This window comes from Podarcis melisellensis (genome assembly GCF_964234715.1).
Source record: "Podarcis melisellensis genome assembly, chromosome: 14".
NCBI classification, from domain to species: Eukaryota; Metazoa; Chordata; class Lepidosauria; order Squamata; family Lacertidae; genus Podarcis; species Podarcis melisellensis.
The window spans coordinates 42,825,106-42,843,031 of record NC_138546.1 but is presented as its reverse complement, the minus strand read 5'-3'; the positions used below and the strand labels follow the sequence as shown (position 1 = coordinate 42,843,031).

The window sequence follows — 17,926 nt, the reverse complement described above, 5'->3', positions numbered from 1 at the left end:
GCCCCCCGCCCCCTCCCTCGCGCGCACACACACACACAGACACACACGAAGGCACGCGCAAAGCCCTCCTCTCCAATCACGCCTCGTCTTCCCTCATCAATCCCCGCCCTTCGCTCCCTCTCGGGCCCCCTCCTCCGCCGAGCTGTGAGGAGAACACGCCCAAGTCGCGCGCGCGCACGAGCGAGCGAGCGAGGCTCGTTCTCCCTCCCCACAGCCGCGCCCCAGCCCAACCCGCTCGCTAAGCCCCGCCCACGCACCTCAAAGGCGGGCGAGGGAGGGGGCGCACGAGCGGCAAGAGCCGGAGCAGCTGCGCCTCCCACTCCCCCCACACCACCACAGTCTGGGGCGCATTGGTCCCGTATGTTAATGAGCTCCCCTTTCCTTTTGCCACTACCGCGCGGAAAGGGAAGGGGAAGTTGCTTTCCTGTTTGACAGCCCTTCGGTTGCTAAGCCCGCCGCGCTTTACGGCCGCCCGCAGCCACCGCGAGAGCGTCGTGAGGAGAATGAGGCCGGCGCCAGGTAAGGTCTTCTTCCTCCGTGAGGTGTGTCAGTGGGGAGCGACGGCGCCGCCGCCGCGTGTGGAGTTATCCTGCCTCTGGGGTAGAATATTATGGAGGAGGAGGAGGACGATAGAGAGAGAGCTGGTGGGCGGTGGGTCGCGAGGGTCCCCTCCCCCCGCCGGCCTCTGGGCAGCGCTTCCCTCCGTCCCTCGGTGTCAGGGACCGTGGTCGGTGGTCGCAGCCTCCGCTCAGCCGGGCGGGGGTGGGGGTGGGGTGGCCTTTCGCTGCCAGAGCTTGATCCCCTGGCCTCCAGGATGCTGGTTTCCAAAATGAAATAAAGTTTGACTTAATCATTCCAGAAACCTGCATGAATAGATTCATGTCCGCCAATAACGAAACTGTATTTCTAATGTTCATTACGTAGATATCAGTGCATAAGTAGCCGCAGCCAGTCTGCATTTCAATTGGATTTTGTGATGTTACCTAGTTGCTGCTGCTGCTGCGATACTTTAGCTTTGGTGCAGGCCATGGACCTAGGAATCGCTGTACCAGATCCAGTCAAAGGCCGCTTGACTCAACCTCCAGAGCTGTTTGCAAAAGATAAAGCAGTAAAATCAAGAAAACTTCATAACCCTACTTTAGAGCATACAAAAGTTAAAATGCTGAAACAGATTTAAAATTATCTCGACTTTCTAAGCATCTTGGTAGGCTTATCTAAACAGGACCATTTTTTGCATGTTCAGAAAAGCATAGCCCTCTCCTGGTTCTGTTCCCAAACAATGGAGCTTCTGTATAGCTTTCATTAGTAGCTCTTGACAGACTTATTCCCTTCATTAATTTGTTTAACTACCTCTAGTGGCAGTGGTTTGTGTAATTTTTGATCATGTCCTTCCGTATTTGCATTTTTTTTTCTATAGAAAACGGCCCCCAACATCGTGCTTGTTCCTAATAGGGGAGGTGCTCCAGCCCCTATATATTTTTGGTTATTTTCTGCACCTCTTGTAACTCATTACATTTCTTAAATAAACTGAAGGTAACCTAAGAAGCCATGCTTAGGAGACATTAAAGAAAGTCACACATTATGTCACAAAATTTCATTTGGCAATGCACAAAAAGATGGAAGTAAAAAAACATAATCAAGTTGGCCCACTTATGAAGTTAGCAATGCAATCTTACACATTGCTCTCTAGGAAGTATAACTAGCATCACATCCTTAGATATTAGCTTCTTATGGCATATAAATGCTCTTGACAGGCCACAATAAATCTATTCACTAAAAAGGATATACCAAGAGCTCTGGCCAAAAGTTTCAATATAAAGTGTAATTCAACAAGAACTCCAATTTCTTTAACTTTCACAATAAATCTATTGGCATTTTAAGGTGCCAGAACTCATGGTTTTGTTTTGTTTTTTAACAATGAACAAGCAGTGGGATTGAAGAGGAGAGAAGCACCCATTTTTCATGTTAATAGTTTGTTGTGGTATAAACTTGTACCATAATAAATATTTTAATCTTTAAGTGACACAATACTTTTGATTTGTATTTTTCTGTGACAGACTAATCTGAGCAACCACCTATAGGGTTGTGTTACATCCAGAAGTAAGCTCTGCTGAGTTGGGCCATATTCCCTTGGTAGTTATGGTATTATATACAAAATTTGAAAAAGAGCCCTGAAAAACAGAGCTTTTCTTCCTCTGGTGTCATTTCTGCATTCACCACCCATCTTAACTTACAGAGTTGGGATAGGTTTGAACCTCAAAGAGTCTTGTGGCACTTTCACTGAGGAAGTGGCTTTTAGTCCTTAAAAGCATATGCTGTAATAAAATCTGTTAAATCTTTGTCACAATACTTATTTTTTCCTTTTTGTTGCTGCAACCAACAAATATAATTACCTCTCTGGAAAAGGTTAAAGCCAGCACTTTAGATTGTTCATGGAAACAGACTGGGAGCAAATATCGTCATTTTGAAACTGGAGGGGTATGTTCCCTTCTGTTGGCCCTACTTAGCAATCTAACCATCACATTTTCAACCATCTGCAGTCTCTGAGCAGTCTTCAAGGGCAGCTTATTATGGTAGTCCAAATGAGATGCTACCAAAGTATGGCTAACTGTGGCCAGGCTGTCTCTGTCCCCAAGGGCCATGACCGGTGTTTTCAACCCAACTTATGAAGGTACTTCTTGCCACAGAATATACTTTAGTCTCCAAAGACAAAGGTAGACCTACTAACACCCTCAGCCTATCAACTTGTGTTTTCTGAGGGAGTGTGGCCTGAGCATCTTTCAGAAGTATTGTAAGAGCTACCTGTTAGGAAAGAGGCCACAGCTCAGTGTTTGAAACTAAGATTTGTTTGGAGAAGGTTCCAGGCTCAATTTTAGGTATCAACAATTACATTTCTACCTTGCCATCATGTGGGAAACTTGCTGGGCCTAAAAAAGCCCCTGGCATGCTTTCCCCCTTGCTAATTGTAGGCTCCATTTCCTCTCCGTTCTATAGCATATACCATATGCTTTGTCACATCTCCCAGGAAACTGAGTTGGTGTTTAACAAGGATTTTCTTTAGATGTGGGATTTATATGGTGAGTCACTGTCAAGAGGTTTCAAGTAACAGCTAATAGAATGAGCAGTGCTTCTTTGCTTTTGGGAACAAATGTATGCAAAAGACTGCCAGTTATGTGCTCTGGGAGAAAACTGAAAAGCTACTGCATTGCTGTAAACATGAGTTTGCAGGTGTTTAAGCAAAGAACAGAATGCAGATTAATTCTGTAGCTGTGCAAGGCCTGGTGGTTAAATTTTGAAGTTTGTGGCCATTGGCCATCAGCATATCTTGTGGCGGCAAGTTCTATAGGTTAACTATGTGCCGTGTGAAGTGCTACTTATTTTTCTTTAACAAAATGTACATAGCACTTGATTGTAAGAAAACCTCTAAATGGTTTCCTTTCTTCCGTCTGACCTGAATCTCCTACCATGAGACAGAGAAGAACTCTCTATCTACATTTTCCATACCATGCATAATTTCACATCTCTAACATCTTTCCTCCTTTCGCACCTTTCTTCTGACCTAAAACCCCCAAAATATTCATTTCCTCATATGGGAATTGCTCCACCTCCCATTTTATCTTGGTTGCCTTTTTCTGCATCTTTCCCAGATCTACAATATCCTTTTTTGAGACGTAGTTGTATTGCATTACAATATTGGCAGTTTTGTTTTTTATTCATTTCATAATAATCCCTAGCCTGGAATTAACCTTTTTCATATCTGCTGCACACTGGTGCATTTTTTTCTTTGGACTCTCCACATGACCAAGATCCCTTTCCTGGCCAGTCATCACCAGCTCAGACTCCATCAGCATGTGTGTGAAATTGGAGCTTTTTGACCCAGTGTGTATCATTTTACACTTAACTTTATATTGAAACATCTTTGCCATGTTATTGCCTATTCATTCAAATTGGAAGGATCCTTTAGGGGCAATCTGCAATCTCTTTATTTTTAAAATTCTGTTGTCAGCAAACTTGGCTACATTACTGATCATCCCTAATTCTAAATCATTTATAAGCAAGTGTTAAAAGACAAAATCCCAGGAGTGATTCTTGTTAATTTTTAATTTGTCAATAAGGTTTAGAAGTTCATTTATTTTGTCGTCACTATTTACCTCAGTTCTTCAGCCTCCCATCCTCCAAAAAGTCAGTTCAGGTACGGGTATCTGCCCTTCATACTCCACAAGATGTAAGGCAGGGGCAAATAATTCATCAGGTTTTCTTCAATGTCTTTATTCTCCTTCAGCACAACTTTTAAATTCCTTTTTGTCCAGCAGTCTAACCACCTCACCAGAGTGTTTCCTGCTTCTGTTGTTTTTAACTAATTTTTATTGTTGGTCTTAATGATCTTAGCAATATAGTCATCAAATTCTATTTTTGTATCCTTAATTACCTGCTTACCTTTTTGCGGGTGCATATTTGTAGTTCAATTATTCTTCTAATTTAGGGAAGATTTCCATTTTCTGAAGGAAGTCTTCTTGCCTCTAATAACTTCCTTGACTTGACTTCTTCACCACACTTGACACAGGAATAGATTATAATGGCATTTCAAGGTTACTCATACATTAGAAGAGATTGTAATCATAATCTTCTAGGATTCAATGCCGGACGTTCCCTTTCAAATCGTCTTGGAAAATGGTAGATTATTTAATTGTGAAGACTGGTAAGGTTGATAATTATTTCTTGGGGCCTGGTCCAAGACAACATATTTGCATCCATGGAAGACTTAATTGCTTTCATGTTTCTATTTCTGGATCGTCACACATTGCTCAGTGTCCCTCATCAGTTTTCACAGCCAAGACACACATAGCATTGATAATGCTTTTAAAAATGTGTGTAGTTTATCTTTCATTGGTATGTAGTGGCAAGCAGGCATCTCACATCTTATTTATAATGATAGTAATAATAACAATGTCACATCTTGGATTAATGGTAAGGGTTTGTATCCTATCACTTTTTAGACTTTAAGTACTCTACCATTGCCATTAGATATTCCTGAAGTATTTTGTTCAAAAATCAGGCTGTGGTAGAATTAAGGGATCCTCTCCTAGTGCAAAATGCCTGGTCTCGGGGAGAATAAGAACTAAGGATTTTGAAAACTGAAAGCTTGTCTTGAAAGTTACACTTATGGCTGCAATTAGGAAACAACCTCTTTTGTGAAATGGGTTGTTTGTTCAGCTTTCTTTAGAACAGGGGTTCTCAAGCTGTAGTTTGTAAACCACCAGTGGTCCACGAGCTCCACTCAGGTGGTCTGCAGGAGTGGAGGGGGCGGGGACGACAGCTAGATGTCAGTAAGTTAGCCAGCATCTGAACACATTAGCTATTCCTTCCCTTGGCCCTGTCTTTCCACCGGTCAGTACTAAACCCCAGCGTTAAGTGAAGTCATGTGATTTGAACCACCTGTGGAATCCCTGGTGGCTAAGGGTGCAACGGGGTTTCTGCTGATGATTTTGAGTAGCTGTGCATAGCCACAGGGCGATCAAGTTGGTCTAACTCTCAGCCTGCGGAGAGGCACAAGAGGAATTTTGCAGGATTAACTCTCAGCCATCTGCCTCAGACCTTTAACCCACCTGGTACTTGGACTTTCAGTGGAACCCATATCCTCACCTGCAAAGAGAGTTAAAGAACAGTGAGGTCAGCACCCCTTCTCTGAGATTGCTTTGGGTTGTTTTTCACCTGTGAATATGTGCACTCAGCATTAAGAAAGATGATTGAGTAATCCACCAAGATCCTCCACAATTTTCAAGTGGTTGGGAGGGGGGAAATTGAGAATAGATAGTCTTGTGTTCGATTCCATAAGGCACAGCAGTTCAGGACTCCAGCAGTAGTTTCCAGTATTATCTGCTAGCAAACTCTGAGGATTACTCATGTGTATTAAAGGATGTTTTGCAGCCAAAGGATAATTCCATAAACATCAGAACCAGCCCTGCCTTTTTTCTTATTTTGAATCTCAAGGATGATTAAGAATAGAGCTGGCTGAGTGTCAAGTTGTGTTAGGTAACTGTAACTGCTCCCCTTATATTTTATTATTATATGTTTGATAACGTTCAACTGGAATGATCAGTGCCTTGTGCATTGGTTGGTAAGACATTTCATTTTGACATACGTGGAAAATTCTAGACACTTAAAAGAGTAAAAAAAAAAAAATGGTTCCCTGGAGATCTTCCCTCCCACTGGTATATGCATCCAGTATGTTTCATGTACGGTATATCACTTTAGTTTCCTTGTTCAGATCTTAAAAGGATATTGCTTAATTTTTGACCTAACAAAGCTTGACAAGGTTCACTGGTTCATCTGAAGAAGTAGTGGGTAAATTTGACTTTTCTTTGTCCCATAATCATTTATACTGCAGTTAGAAGCGTCCCACTTCCTTCCTGATGAGTAAATAAACCAGCACATTTGATTTCATTCCTGCTGAATTGGGTGGGTGCTCCCTGGTTTGCACTGAGTCATGCCAGAGGGACAGTGTTTGCAGTGCGCAGGCTGTGCTTTCAGAAGGCTGGACCAGATCCTGGGTGATAAAGAATTGATATTTACAGAACATGAAGCCTCAAATAATTTCACGGCTACATTAATTTTCCAGTAAGCTCTGTTGAACTCTACAAGTCTCTGATTTCAGGGCTAATTTGGGGCTGATTAGTACTGGTAATTAAAAATATGCTCTCAAGTCCAGTTGATGTTAGACCACCTGTCATGGAGCACCCTGCATATCAGATTATTGTTTCCTACCTGGCTTCTGCTTTCACTTCCTATTGCACTCTTGCCAACCTTACTCATAACGAGAGCACTCCAGAATCCCTTCCAGTTTATCTGGAAATACAGTTCAGTTTAGAGAAGCAGCGTGAGCATGTTGGATGCCACAGTTAATATGGAACTAGAAGTTATACTGGATACAGGACAGTTGCTAAAAACTGCAGCCATGTGTCCTGCACTCCTTAGGTACATTTACACATGGCAGCATGCCACCATTTCCTCATTCCTGCACCATACAACTGGCAGCTTTGGCAGGAACTGAAGAAATGGAGGAAAGGTATCTGTAAGTGTGCATAAATGTTCTTGAGAGAAGACTCTGCATGGGGCTGTCATTTTCAGCAGCAGCCCCATGCCTGGCATAATGTCTAGTTGCAGCCTGAAGGCAAATCTTGAAAAAGTCTATTGAACAGAAGAGAAGGCGGTTGTGGAATTTTTCTCTCCTGCTGCCTAGTGGGTTTGTTAGAAGAAAGGCGGAAAGTTCTCTGGAATTGTTTTTAAATAAACCATGCATCATAAGTCCATCACTTGCTAGGGTATATTCTATAGTGCCATGGGCTGTCCTCTTGTGTTTTAAAAATAATTTTGGATATTTAAAGGAGCCATCTTAGTGATCGACTAAGTAGATGTGTTCTATTTAAGCAAGCGTTGGTATTTGAATCAGTGCATCATCAACTATATCATATCTTACTTCAGATCTAGCTGGTAAATTATGCCATAAAACTACTTACTTTAAAGTGGTTTGATACCTGTGACTTTTCCCCTGCTTTTGCCTTTTTGTCCATCTTAGAGGAAGTGTACAGGTAGTGTCTCTGGTACTAGGCACAAAACATATACAGCCTTGCAGATTCTAGTATTGGCTTAAAAATAGAAGCTGCACCTCATCCCCTCCCGTGGACTGTAATGGGTTGTTACTGCTTATAGTGGTGTATTGTGGTACTTACATAGTTCAGTAAAGGTAAAGGACCCCTGACAGTTAAGTCCAGTTGCCAACGATTCTGGGGTTATGGTGCTCATCTCGCTTTAAAGGCCGAGAGAACCGGCGTTTGTCTGCTTCTGCAGACACTTTTTCTGGGTCATGTGGCCAGCATGACTAAGCCGCTTCTGGTGAAACCAGAGCAGCGCACAGAAACGCCGTTTACCTTCCCGCCGGAGCAGTACCTATTTATCTACTTGCACTTTGATGTGCTTTCGAACTGCTAGGTTGGCAGGAGCAGGGACCAAGCAACAGGAGCTCAACCCGTCGCGGGGATTTGAACCGCCGACCTTCCAATCGGCAAGCCCAAGAGGCTCAGTGGTTTAGATCACAGCGCCACCCGTTTTACATGGCCTTATTTGCAATACTTAGGCTTGTTTCTTTGGTCTGTTATTCTGGTATGTAGTTTATTTAAGTTTTTATTCCTCCTTTCTGCCAAAGAGCCTTAAGTGATATACATGTCCTTTTCTATCCTCACTACAACCCTGCAAGTTAGATTAGGCTGAAATATGGCAACTGTAGGTGAACCTGTCCCTTTTATTTTGGTTGTAGCTGAACAAATTGGTTCTCCTGTTTATGTTTATCAGTTACAAGCATCCACAAAAATGATGGTTGGGGAAAGAATCCCTGGTCTTTTAATAAGAAGGATGCCTAACTGCACATATCCAGTCCCACTTAAGCAGAAGTTTAGAGAAGGCAAGAAACAGCAGAGTCTTGTGCTGTTTGTTCCTTCTCTGTAGTCCAGTACAGTACCCTCAAGCTCTCCAGCAAGCTCCCAGAATTTGAGAGGGGGACGGGATCTTCCCTCACCTGTGCTCAGGTTTGAGTATGAAAAGGATTCTTCTCTCACTGTTTCTTACCTTTTCCCTAATTCAGGGAGACTAAATGCTGTTTCTTCCTCTTCTGCATGTGCCAGAAAACTTGGGGGGGGGATGTTTGGTGGCGATCATAATCACGTAGGGAGGCTAAGACGACCCTCAGCAGGTTAACTGGCACAATTCCATGACTGAGTTGGTCGTCTTCAGCAATGAGAAAAGCCCAACCTATTTTAATAGTAATCTGTTCTTTTCACCCTTGATTATTTTAGGCGTTGGTATTTCTCTGGCCGCCGTGAGTCTGCCTGGATAGAATGGACCCTGTTGTCCTAAGTTACATGGACAGTTTGCTGAGACAATCAGATGTCTTGTTGCTGGATCCTCCCTGCTGGCTCAACGACCACATCATCGGGTTTGCCTTTGAGTACTTTGCCAGCGACCAGTTCCAAGACTTCTCCGATCAAGTGTGCTTCGTTGGCCCCGAGGTGGCTCAGTTCATCAAGTGCACGAGCAGCCAAGAGGAGCTGGCCCTATTTCTAGAGCCTTTGAACCTCCTCCACAAGAAAATAGTGTTCCTGGCCATCAACGACAACTCCAGCCAGGCTGCTGGCGGCACACACTGGAGCCTACTAGTTTACTTCCAAGACAAAAACCGCTTTGCTCACTATGATTCCCACACCAGGAGCAACTCTGCCCATGCCAGACGGGTAGCAGGGAATTTGGAGGTCTTTCTCGGCAAGAAAGGCAAAGTTGCCTTTGTAGAGGAGAAGGCCCCTGCCCAGCAGAATAGCTATGACTGTGGGATGTACGTAATCTGTAACACAGAAGCTCTGTGTCAGGAATTTTTCCGGGGACAGCAGGAGCCAGTGCTTCAGCTCCTTACTCCCTCCTACATAACAGGCAAGAGAGAAGAATGGAAGGAACTCATTGCTAAGCTGTCCCAGAAGTGACCTGCCAATCTCCAATTATTGTTGTTCTTGTCTTGCTCTCAGTGCCTGAGGGGAGGGAAGCTTGTACATAGGGTTTTCCCAACAGAAGGAATGTATTTACCTCTGTGTTTCTGCACTGCCTTATTCTGCTGCTGATCAGAATAGAGCTGAGTCGTAGGAAAGTTACATGTCTTCCCTGAAGTGTTGGGCAGTTCTGGCTTTGGCCATTTATCCCACCCCCTTCCAATATCCCAAAAAATTCTCACAACACACCCAAATTCTTTGTGTATGATCAATTTTCAGTGATGTCAGTGACATTGTATATTTCTGCCTTTATTCAATTGTTTCAGCCATCTTTCAAAACTCATGCAGAAACCATCAGAAGTCAGATAAGATGTTATAATGGTACCAGCCATCTTGTTTCAGAACTCCCCAAAATATTGTTCCTGCTTTTCTGAATAAGGATTGTTGTATCAAATGTTTTGGCTACCTTGAGAAAACTGTACACATCAGTATGATGACAAAGAATTTCTATATTGTAAACCTTGCTGGCAAGAAATACGGTAGTTTCTGCTGTGATTGGCTTTGATTTCCACTACAACAGCAAGTGCACAGCACCTTGCTTCATTCTGCTCTATGCCTTGTGGGGAGTAAGTTGGGAATCTGCAACTTAGAAAAGCAGCATACTGGTAACAAAAGGAAGCAATGGATTCATTAGTCCTCTTGATGTGTCTCCTGCTTGCAGCTGATCTTCACCAGTAACAATAAGTGGGGTGGTAGGGGAACTATCCTCAGCTGCATATGAAACTCTTCTATTGCTGGGTAACATTGGATTGCTTCCTTCTGTGAAACATGCAGCTTTGCTTTAAAAAAGTAAGTGGACCTGTCCTGTTGGATAGCATACCCTGGTGGGTGGTGGAGCCTAAATGGCTGTATCGTTTGTTTTTCCTGCTAGCTTTTAATTTATTTTGCTATTTACCAAGGAATGATGCCTTAGCCGCACGTCCTATTTCCTAATGCTGCACGAGGAAACACAGCAAACAAGTTCTTCAATTATTCAAGTGTGTGATGGCACTGTTGGGGCAGAAAAGCTTTAATCGTTTTTTCATTGCACATGTGTAGAGAGGAGGCCTGATGACTTTTACTCTGTTTGGGAAAATCTGCAGCCAAAAATAAAGAGAACTGTCACTTCAAAGAGTTGTGTTCGGGTTTATCATGGGGGCTTTTGTTCTCGTAGCTCCCTTAAATAAGCAAAGGATGCACAGGATACATACATAACAGGAAGGAGGAGAAAGAAGGTCTTGGAGCAAGCATCCCTAGAACAACTGCTCTGTGCATACCTGCTGTCAACCTGCTGTTGTGCCTGGCTAGAACAAAGTCATTAGACTCGAGCCCCTTCCATTTGTTTCTTGTTACCCCAAAAGAAAAGGAGCCTATCTAGCAGCCTGTCAAAATTTTTGTGAAACGGTAGTGTAACATAAAAAACTGAATCACAGTGAAAGCAAAGTGTATGATTCATTTTTGCAGTAGGGAGGATGTTCAGAACAAATTAAGACTTAATAAAAGTTTAGTAAATAGCTATATGTTCCTCCACATGTCTGCTTTCTGCTTTGATTCCAGTTGCTGCTAATGGAATTATTTGGGATTGAAGAAGGGGCAGCAGGAGTTTAGCATCTAGGAAGGTAAGTACAGGTGCTGGTGGTGGGATAAAACTTTCACAAGAAATTGCCAAGAAAGGTTTAGGTGACTTTGAGCTGTTTGTTTTGAAATGCTTGATGCTGCAGGACATGATCCTGAGCATTGGGGAAGGTTCTTTTTCTCCCATCTCTCCCTTCATACTACAGAAGACTAGGAAACTTGCAATGTGGTCCTATGCACATTCGCCCAGAAGTAGTTCTCACCATATTTGATGGAACTCTCTCCAAGGTAAATATGCCTAGAGAGGTTTAGTACAGTAGCCTTCAGGTGAAACTACTTCTCTTTATATATGGAGAAAAGCAAACAATTTCAAAATAGCAAGGGCGTCAACAAGTAGAAAGAGAAAGACAAACACTTTTTGTAAGATGGGAGCTGCTTATATACTGTTTGTCAGATAAGCCACAAAGGTTGGTGTGATGTGTGGGTGGGGAGAGAGGGAAGCAGCGGTGCATCCAGTTAAGATTGCTCACTGCTTGCCATATGATGCTTTGCCAGTGGGAGCCTTCAGTGTTCAGAACTTAACCGTTTAAACAGATCAACAATGGAAAAAGTTGCTCAGGGAGGTTGTGGAAACGCTCAAAGAGGCTGCTAGAAAGGGAAGGTGTGAAAGCACCTCTCACATCTTTTAGACATGCAGCTGGCTTAAGGACTGTATATAGATATGGAAGGTATGAGCAATAATCTCCAAATTGAAACAGGAAGCCTGTATTCTGCTGCTCAAGGTATCCATCTAATCTGGCTGTGTGCTACAGCCAGCCCTGTTTTGATAAAGGATAAACTTAGCTGACTAGCACGTTGGGTTGCACCCAATTTGGTAGGTGTTCAAAAAACTTACATGCCTCCTCTCTAAAGAGTGACATAATGGGAAAAAAACATCTTTTCAAAGAACCTTTAATTTGAAAATCCCAAATTGTCTGTAGTTGGTATCTCATAGCAACCGTTATATGTGGCATGTGTCCTAAATACAGAAGAGGCAGTTTCAGTGTGCATGAAGTGTGGAATGAGTTGTTTTCCCACGTTTTTTAAAAAAAATCTTGCAGAGCAGCTTTTCAGGAAACTGGAGAAAGACTTCTTGCACAGGGGAATAGAGGAAAAGCTAAGGCTTTCTACCAACGTAAGTGAAACAACTTTGCTGTTTGGGAGTGTCAAAATCCCACTTGGCTTTCCAGCCGATATCTTGGCAAAACCTCTGGAGGCTTTCTGCTGACCTCTGATCTACACACCTTTCTTCCTCTGGAGTGGGACAGGGGGTTGGGCATACCAGCAGGCTTATCTTTCAAAGTGTCATGTTGATCGCGGAAAAATTTCACCCAGGAAACTGCACTACCACTTTTCTTAACCCTTAGCCTATTCCACTTTTCATGAATGGATTGTTAAAGCCCAGTCTGTAAACACTGTAATCCATGCATTGTGTTTTTGATAGCCTTAAAAATCTATAGCATACTCGCAGTGCCAGAAAAACCTGCTGGACAGCTACTGGAGCTAAGGCCAAAGGCCTGCTCTTTTCTGGGTGCAGCCAGGGCCATCTCTAATGGAATATTGATGTAACAGCTGGGGAGAGGGAAAAGGATGGGCAGGACCCTAACCATTCTATTTCCTCCATTGAGAGGAAGGGCTGTGTTTTAATTAGATACTTTATGTTGCTCTTAGTGCAAAAAAATTCAAGGCTGTACACCTGGTCCCCCCGCCCCCGCCCCCCATTTTTTCTTACAATAACCCTGTGAAGCAGATCAGGCCGAGATCAGGTAGGGACAGACCCAGGTTCAGCCAGTGAGTTGCACGAGTGAGCAGGGAGTTGAAGCACCCACACAACACCAGCTCTTAATCTGGTTTATTGATTAAGCCAGAGGTCTGCTCCACGCAGGTGGCGCTGTGGGTTAAAGCCTCAGCGCCTAGGACTTGCCGATCGAAAGGTCGGCGGTTCGAATCCCTGCTGCGGGGTGCGCTCCCGCTGCTCGGTCCCAGCGCCTGCCAACCTAGCAGTTTGAAAGCACCTCCGGGTGCAAGTAGATAAATAGGGACCGCTTACCAGCGGGAAGGTAAACGGCGTTTCCGTGTGCGGCTCTGGCTCGCCAGAGCAGCGATGTCACGCTGGCCACGTGACCCGGAAGTGTCTTCGGACAGCGCTGGCCTCTTAAGTGAGATGGGCGCACAACCCCAGAGTCTGTCAAGACTGGCCCGTACGGGCAGGGGTACCTTTACCTTACCTTTTTACTGCTCCACTAACCTCTTGCCCTGACTTGGTCACAGCAACTTTTTGAAATGCTAAAAGTGGATAGTTGTGCCATTTAACCAAACGGTACAGAAGATCATAGAGGAGTTGGCTACAGCTGCTGTTATCTGTGCACCTATCATACATGCTGACAATCTCAGGCGAAGTTCATAGATGTACAAAAACATTATGGCTTGCCTTTTGAGAGTGTCTGTCAAGTCTCATTTAGATATCTTCAGAATTCCTTATTTACATATGGATGTTTTGTGCATGTGCTGGTTCAAATACATCAAGGCCCTTTCCTGCTTTGCAGGATATGGAGAAGGAGCACAATTCAGTGGTCAAGGACACACACTGCATGCAGAAAGTGAGTCTCCAGGGTGACAGGAGATGGGACAGGTTCTGGAAAGCCAGATCTCATCACAGTGGGCAATACCTGGAGAAACAATCTGACTTGGTATAACTCAGCAGCTGCCTCTGATCTGCGCATAACCCCGTTTTGGTAGGACACGGTAGCTAAAGCAGCTAGCGCTGGAAAAGCCACAAAGAGGCTAAAGCACTTTTGCAGGCTGCGTGAAAAAGATACAAACCAAACTTATATTTCCCTGTGCTATTTGGACAATTTCTCACCACTACAAAAGAGTTAACTATATGGAGAAGCTGGTGTGGTGGCAGGCTTGGGATAGGATGACACAGCCTCCATGCTAAAGAAGGCATTCATAATGAAGTGGGAAGTTATCACTTGCAGGAGACAGAGGGCAGGTTCCAGAGAGAGAGAGTTGGTAGGGGGGAGGGTAGAATCAATGGGTAACATTTTATAGATCTTGCTTATTTCATTGAAGCCCACCCAATTCCCACCTCCTCCACAGGCATGTGTTTTTATTGTTTGTAGTTACTGCAAAGATAGTCGTTGCTGAATAAGCTGGGTGAGATTGCAAAGTGTGTCTCACTGGCACTGCAGAAGCACAGCTCCTTCAGGAGAAAACCAGGGGCAGCTCAAATGGGACATGTTCTCCAGTTGTCACACTAGCAAGCTACCTTTCTCTACTTTCCAGCACTGCTAATTCTTTAGGTAAACTGGACAGCAGAATGGAAACAGCATCTAGGCTGGGGATGGTAGCTTGGCTGTGATGTTCCCCCCTTGAGAGCCAGTATGGTGTAGTGGTTAAGAGCGGTAGTCTTGTAATCTGGGGAACCGGGTTCAAGTCTCCGCTCCTCCACATGCAGCTGCTGGGTGACCTTGGGCTAGTCACACTTCTCTAAAGTCTCTCAGCCCCACTCACCTCACAGAGTGTTTGTTGTGGGGGAGGAAGGGAAAGGAGAATGTTAGCCGCTTTGAGACTCCTGAAGGGGAGTGAAAGGCGGGATATCAAATCCAAACTCTTCTTCTTCTTCTTCTTCAGGGTATCCCCCCTCCCTTTTGCATGCGCGTGGAGGATTTTACTGCCCTCTTGTGTACATAAGAATGATAAAACACTTCCATTTAAGCATTTACTGCTGAACACCTCTAAGGAAAACAAACGGCTTGCAGTGCTCCCAGTGCTTTCCTTTGGAAGTCTCCTGATGTGGTGATTGACAGCAGCAAGAAGAACCAGCACATAGTGTGCTGTGGAAAAGGTAGAGAAGTCTCTGGATAGACGGACAGGCAGGCTCATACTGGTGCTGGAGTGGCAAATATTCCTGCTTAATGATGAGCCTTTTTATTAGCCCAGACCTTTCAGAATGAATACTTAAACAATTTTATTCACTGATGCTGGAGATTTTCTGCTGCACTAGTTTTCTTCCACTTTCTTATTGTTCAGGTGGAGCTTTAATGGTTTATTTTAATTAATGATGATGTCCCCACATTTGTTACTTTGAAATGTTGTAGCACAGCTTTTGAACTGTAGGGCCAGAGATTCCCCACATTGCAAGGGCTGCAGCAGATTTAGTGTTATATTTGTAATCATGAGAAAGCTCGTAGTTATCATTGGCAGGCATACATTTTCACCCTGAAATCTACCCTCTCTGCAGTTCATTCTAACCGTGCTAAATCTAAATTTGCTAGCACACGGCCGGCAGCATAATTGGTGTGTGGTGAAATGAGGCATAAGACATAAAGAGAGGGGGAAATGGGGCAGGGAAAGAGATGAGTCTTAGCAGTACCTAAAGCATTATATGATAGAGCACACTTGTTGTTTCTTAAAATCCTTCCTGGCCTGTCTACTGTTCTCGCATTTAAATGTCACATAAATGGAAGAATACGCAATTGATGGAGCCAGCTAGTACATCTAGCTTTTGCGCCAAGGCATCAGTGGCAGCTGGGCAGGGTATTTAAATCAGGAAAACAGCACAGTAGAGGAAGCATTAAACACCTTCTCTCCCCCTATCCCAACTTTTCAGCGGAGATGCTAAGGGACTGAAGCTGGGAGTGGGACATTCTGCAAGCAAAATAGCTGCCCTTGCACTGAGCTAGAGCCTCTTGCCATTATCTACCCCAGAAAAGCAGCTGTCTTTATGACATACATACACCAAACATCCCCATGCCCAGATCAGTTCTGTTTTCCTTTTTATCTGCATTAGGCACACAGGAGCCAGCCTTATAGTAGGCCAAGAAAATTATCTGTCTAGCTCAGTAGTACAGTACTCTGACTGGCTTCAGCTGCCTAGAGTTTCAGGGCCCAGTCTTTCCCTGCATCTGCTACCTGATACATTTACTCTCGTTTCCACTTTCCTTCATTTAGGTTACTTTTCTGGTTTTAAAAAGGGTCACACAGCTTTTGTGCTTTTTTTTGCTGCAGCATTTGGTAGTGGGGGAGGCAAGTCTCCCAGTGCTTCTGAGATTTTAGCACCTCAGAATGCAGAGGCAGTGAAAGGGGAGGGGGCTCTAAGGGTAAGCGGTAAGAGGCATTTTAAGCTGACTGCCTTTCCAGGGAGTGTTTCGTGCATGGGAGCTTTCAAACTGAGACTTAAAAGGTGTTGTAGGGACCCTGGGGAGAGAGCCGAAGCCTGAAAAATAGCAATTGGTTGTATCCAGCTAAGTTCTACTCAGACCCATGGAACTGGATGGACCTAAATTAGTCATGCCCATTAATTGTAATTGGTCTCCGAGTATGAAAAACCTTGGATTCAACTCAGTGTTAGCATTGTGCGCTATCAACATTTTAACACGGCACTCCCCGAAACCAAAAACACAGACAGTGGTTTATCAGGGAAGGAAAATGAGAAATCAACAATGGTCCCTGATATTTAGCAACAATCAGAGAGGTTTTCCCCTCCTACCTCATGCTTTAAGCACCAAAGCCCTTGCTTTGCAGAATCCTGTTGAATTGCCGCAAGGTCTTCAAGGCAAGAAGGGACTACAGGAGATTAGGATGTGTATCATTCACACATGAGATGGTAGCATCCAGCATTATTAACCTTCGTTTGTACAGCATAAGTGTTGCAGCACAGTGAAAAAACAGCTGCTTGCCTGGCTCTAGCATTTTACGAAAAATGTTGAGTTTTTATGTGAAACAGTATTTCACCCTACAGGAAGCGAGTGCAATCTATTCCCCCTGGAAATGCCCCGTAGCCAACACACAAAGTGGCACAGATCAGGGACCCTGGAGGGACACAGCTGGTTCATAAGCATCCTGAGAAAACGAGCAGCAGGCATCCTCCTTCTTCAGCCCAGGGGCAGCTTCCTCTTCTCTTAACTTTGCTATATTAGACAGTAAATGGTTGTGGGAAGCAAGAGACACAAGGGAGCTTCTAGACCCCTTAAGCATGACAAATGCTGGGCAACATCTGGAGTTGTAACCGTGCTGAAAGGCAACAGATTATTTAACTGAGGAGTAGCCAGAATGTTGATGGACCATTGGCCACCCTAGCTGGGGCTGATGGGAGCTCACGTCCAACAAACACCAGAACAGCCACAGGTTCCCCACTCATCCCTATGTAAGTGATACACAGCCAAGTCCTTATGTTTGGCTGGATCCTCTCACAAATGCAGCCTTCCTTTGAAAGAACGAGTAAACAGCAGAGTGACAGTTCTAATCTCTGCAATTGCTACCACAGACTATGTAGTGATTAAACTAGAATAAGAGGATTATGGAAGTATTTCTGTGGCCAAACATGGAAATACTTGGGGGAGAGGGGGGGGAGATTCCCATGCTGCCCTTTATAGTGGAGGACATTCATTTCCCTGGCACTGAATAATCTGGAGGAAACCTTCTCCACTTCAAACATAAGCCTGGAAGGGGACTCTACAATTCTATGAAATATTGCTAAGTGCTCTGAGCTCTTTCTCAGCACCACCATCCAGGCAAGCCCCTCCCCACCCACCGCCCCAGCAAGGCAGCAGATGTTACCAGGTTGCAATTTCACAAACACAGGAGCTTTTCAGTCAGAATGGGGTCAGAAAGCTCAGCAGCTGCTTGGCACTGAACTAGCAGGAGGAGAGGATGCTGTTAATCTGTCCTCGTTGCAATTGCGGAACCTCAGAAGTCGTAACCTGCAGTTCTCCCCCAGCAAAAACCAAGCTGATTAA

The 17,926-nt window shown here is 44.2% G+C and overlaps 1 protein-coding gene across 1 annotated transcript; it reads left to right on the top strand.

The window, feature by feature from the left end:
* Positions 1–188: 188 nt before the first annotated feature.
* On the top strand, positions 189–9,881 carry SENP8 (SUMO peptidase family member, NEDD8 specific). Its single transcript, XM_081888791.1, has 2 exons — positions 189–519; positions 8,850–9,881. Exon 2 carries the CDS (start codon positions 8,892–8,894, stop codon positions 9,525–9,527), a length of 636 nt encoding a protein of 211 aa, XP_081744917.1. The 5' UTR covers positions 189–519; positions 8,850–8,891; the 3' UTR covers positions 9,528–9,881.
* The last annotated feature ends 8,045 nt before the right edge of the window (positions 9,882–17,926 follow it).

Coding starts and splice junctions, on each gene's coding strand:
- SENP8 (XM_081888791.1), top strand. CDS start 8,892: ATGGACCCTGTTGTCCTAAGTTACATGGACAGTTTGCTGAGACAATCA.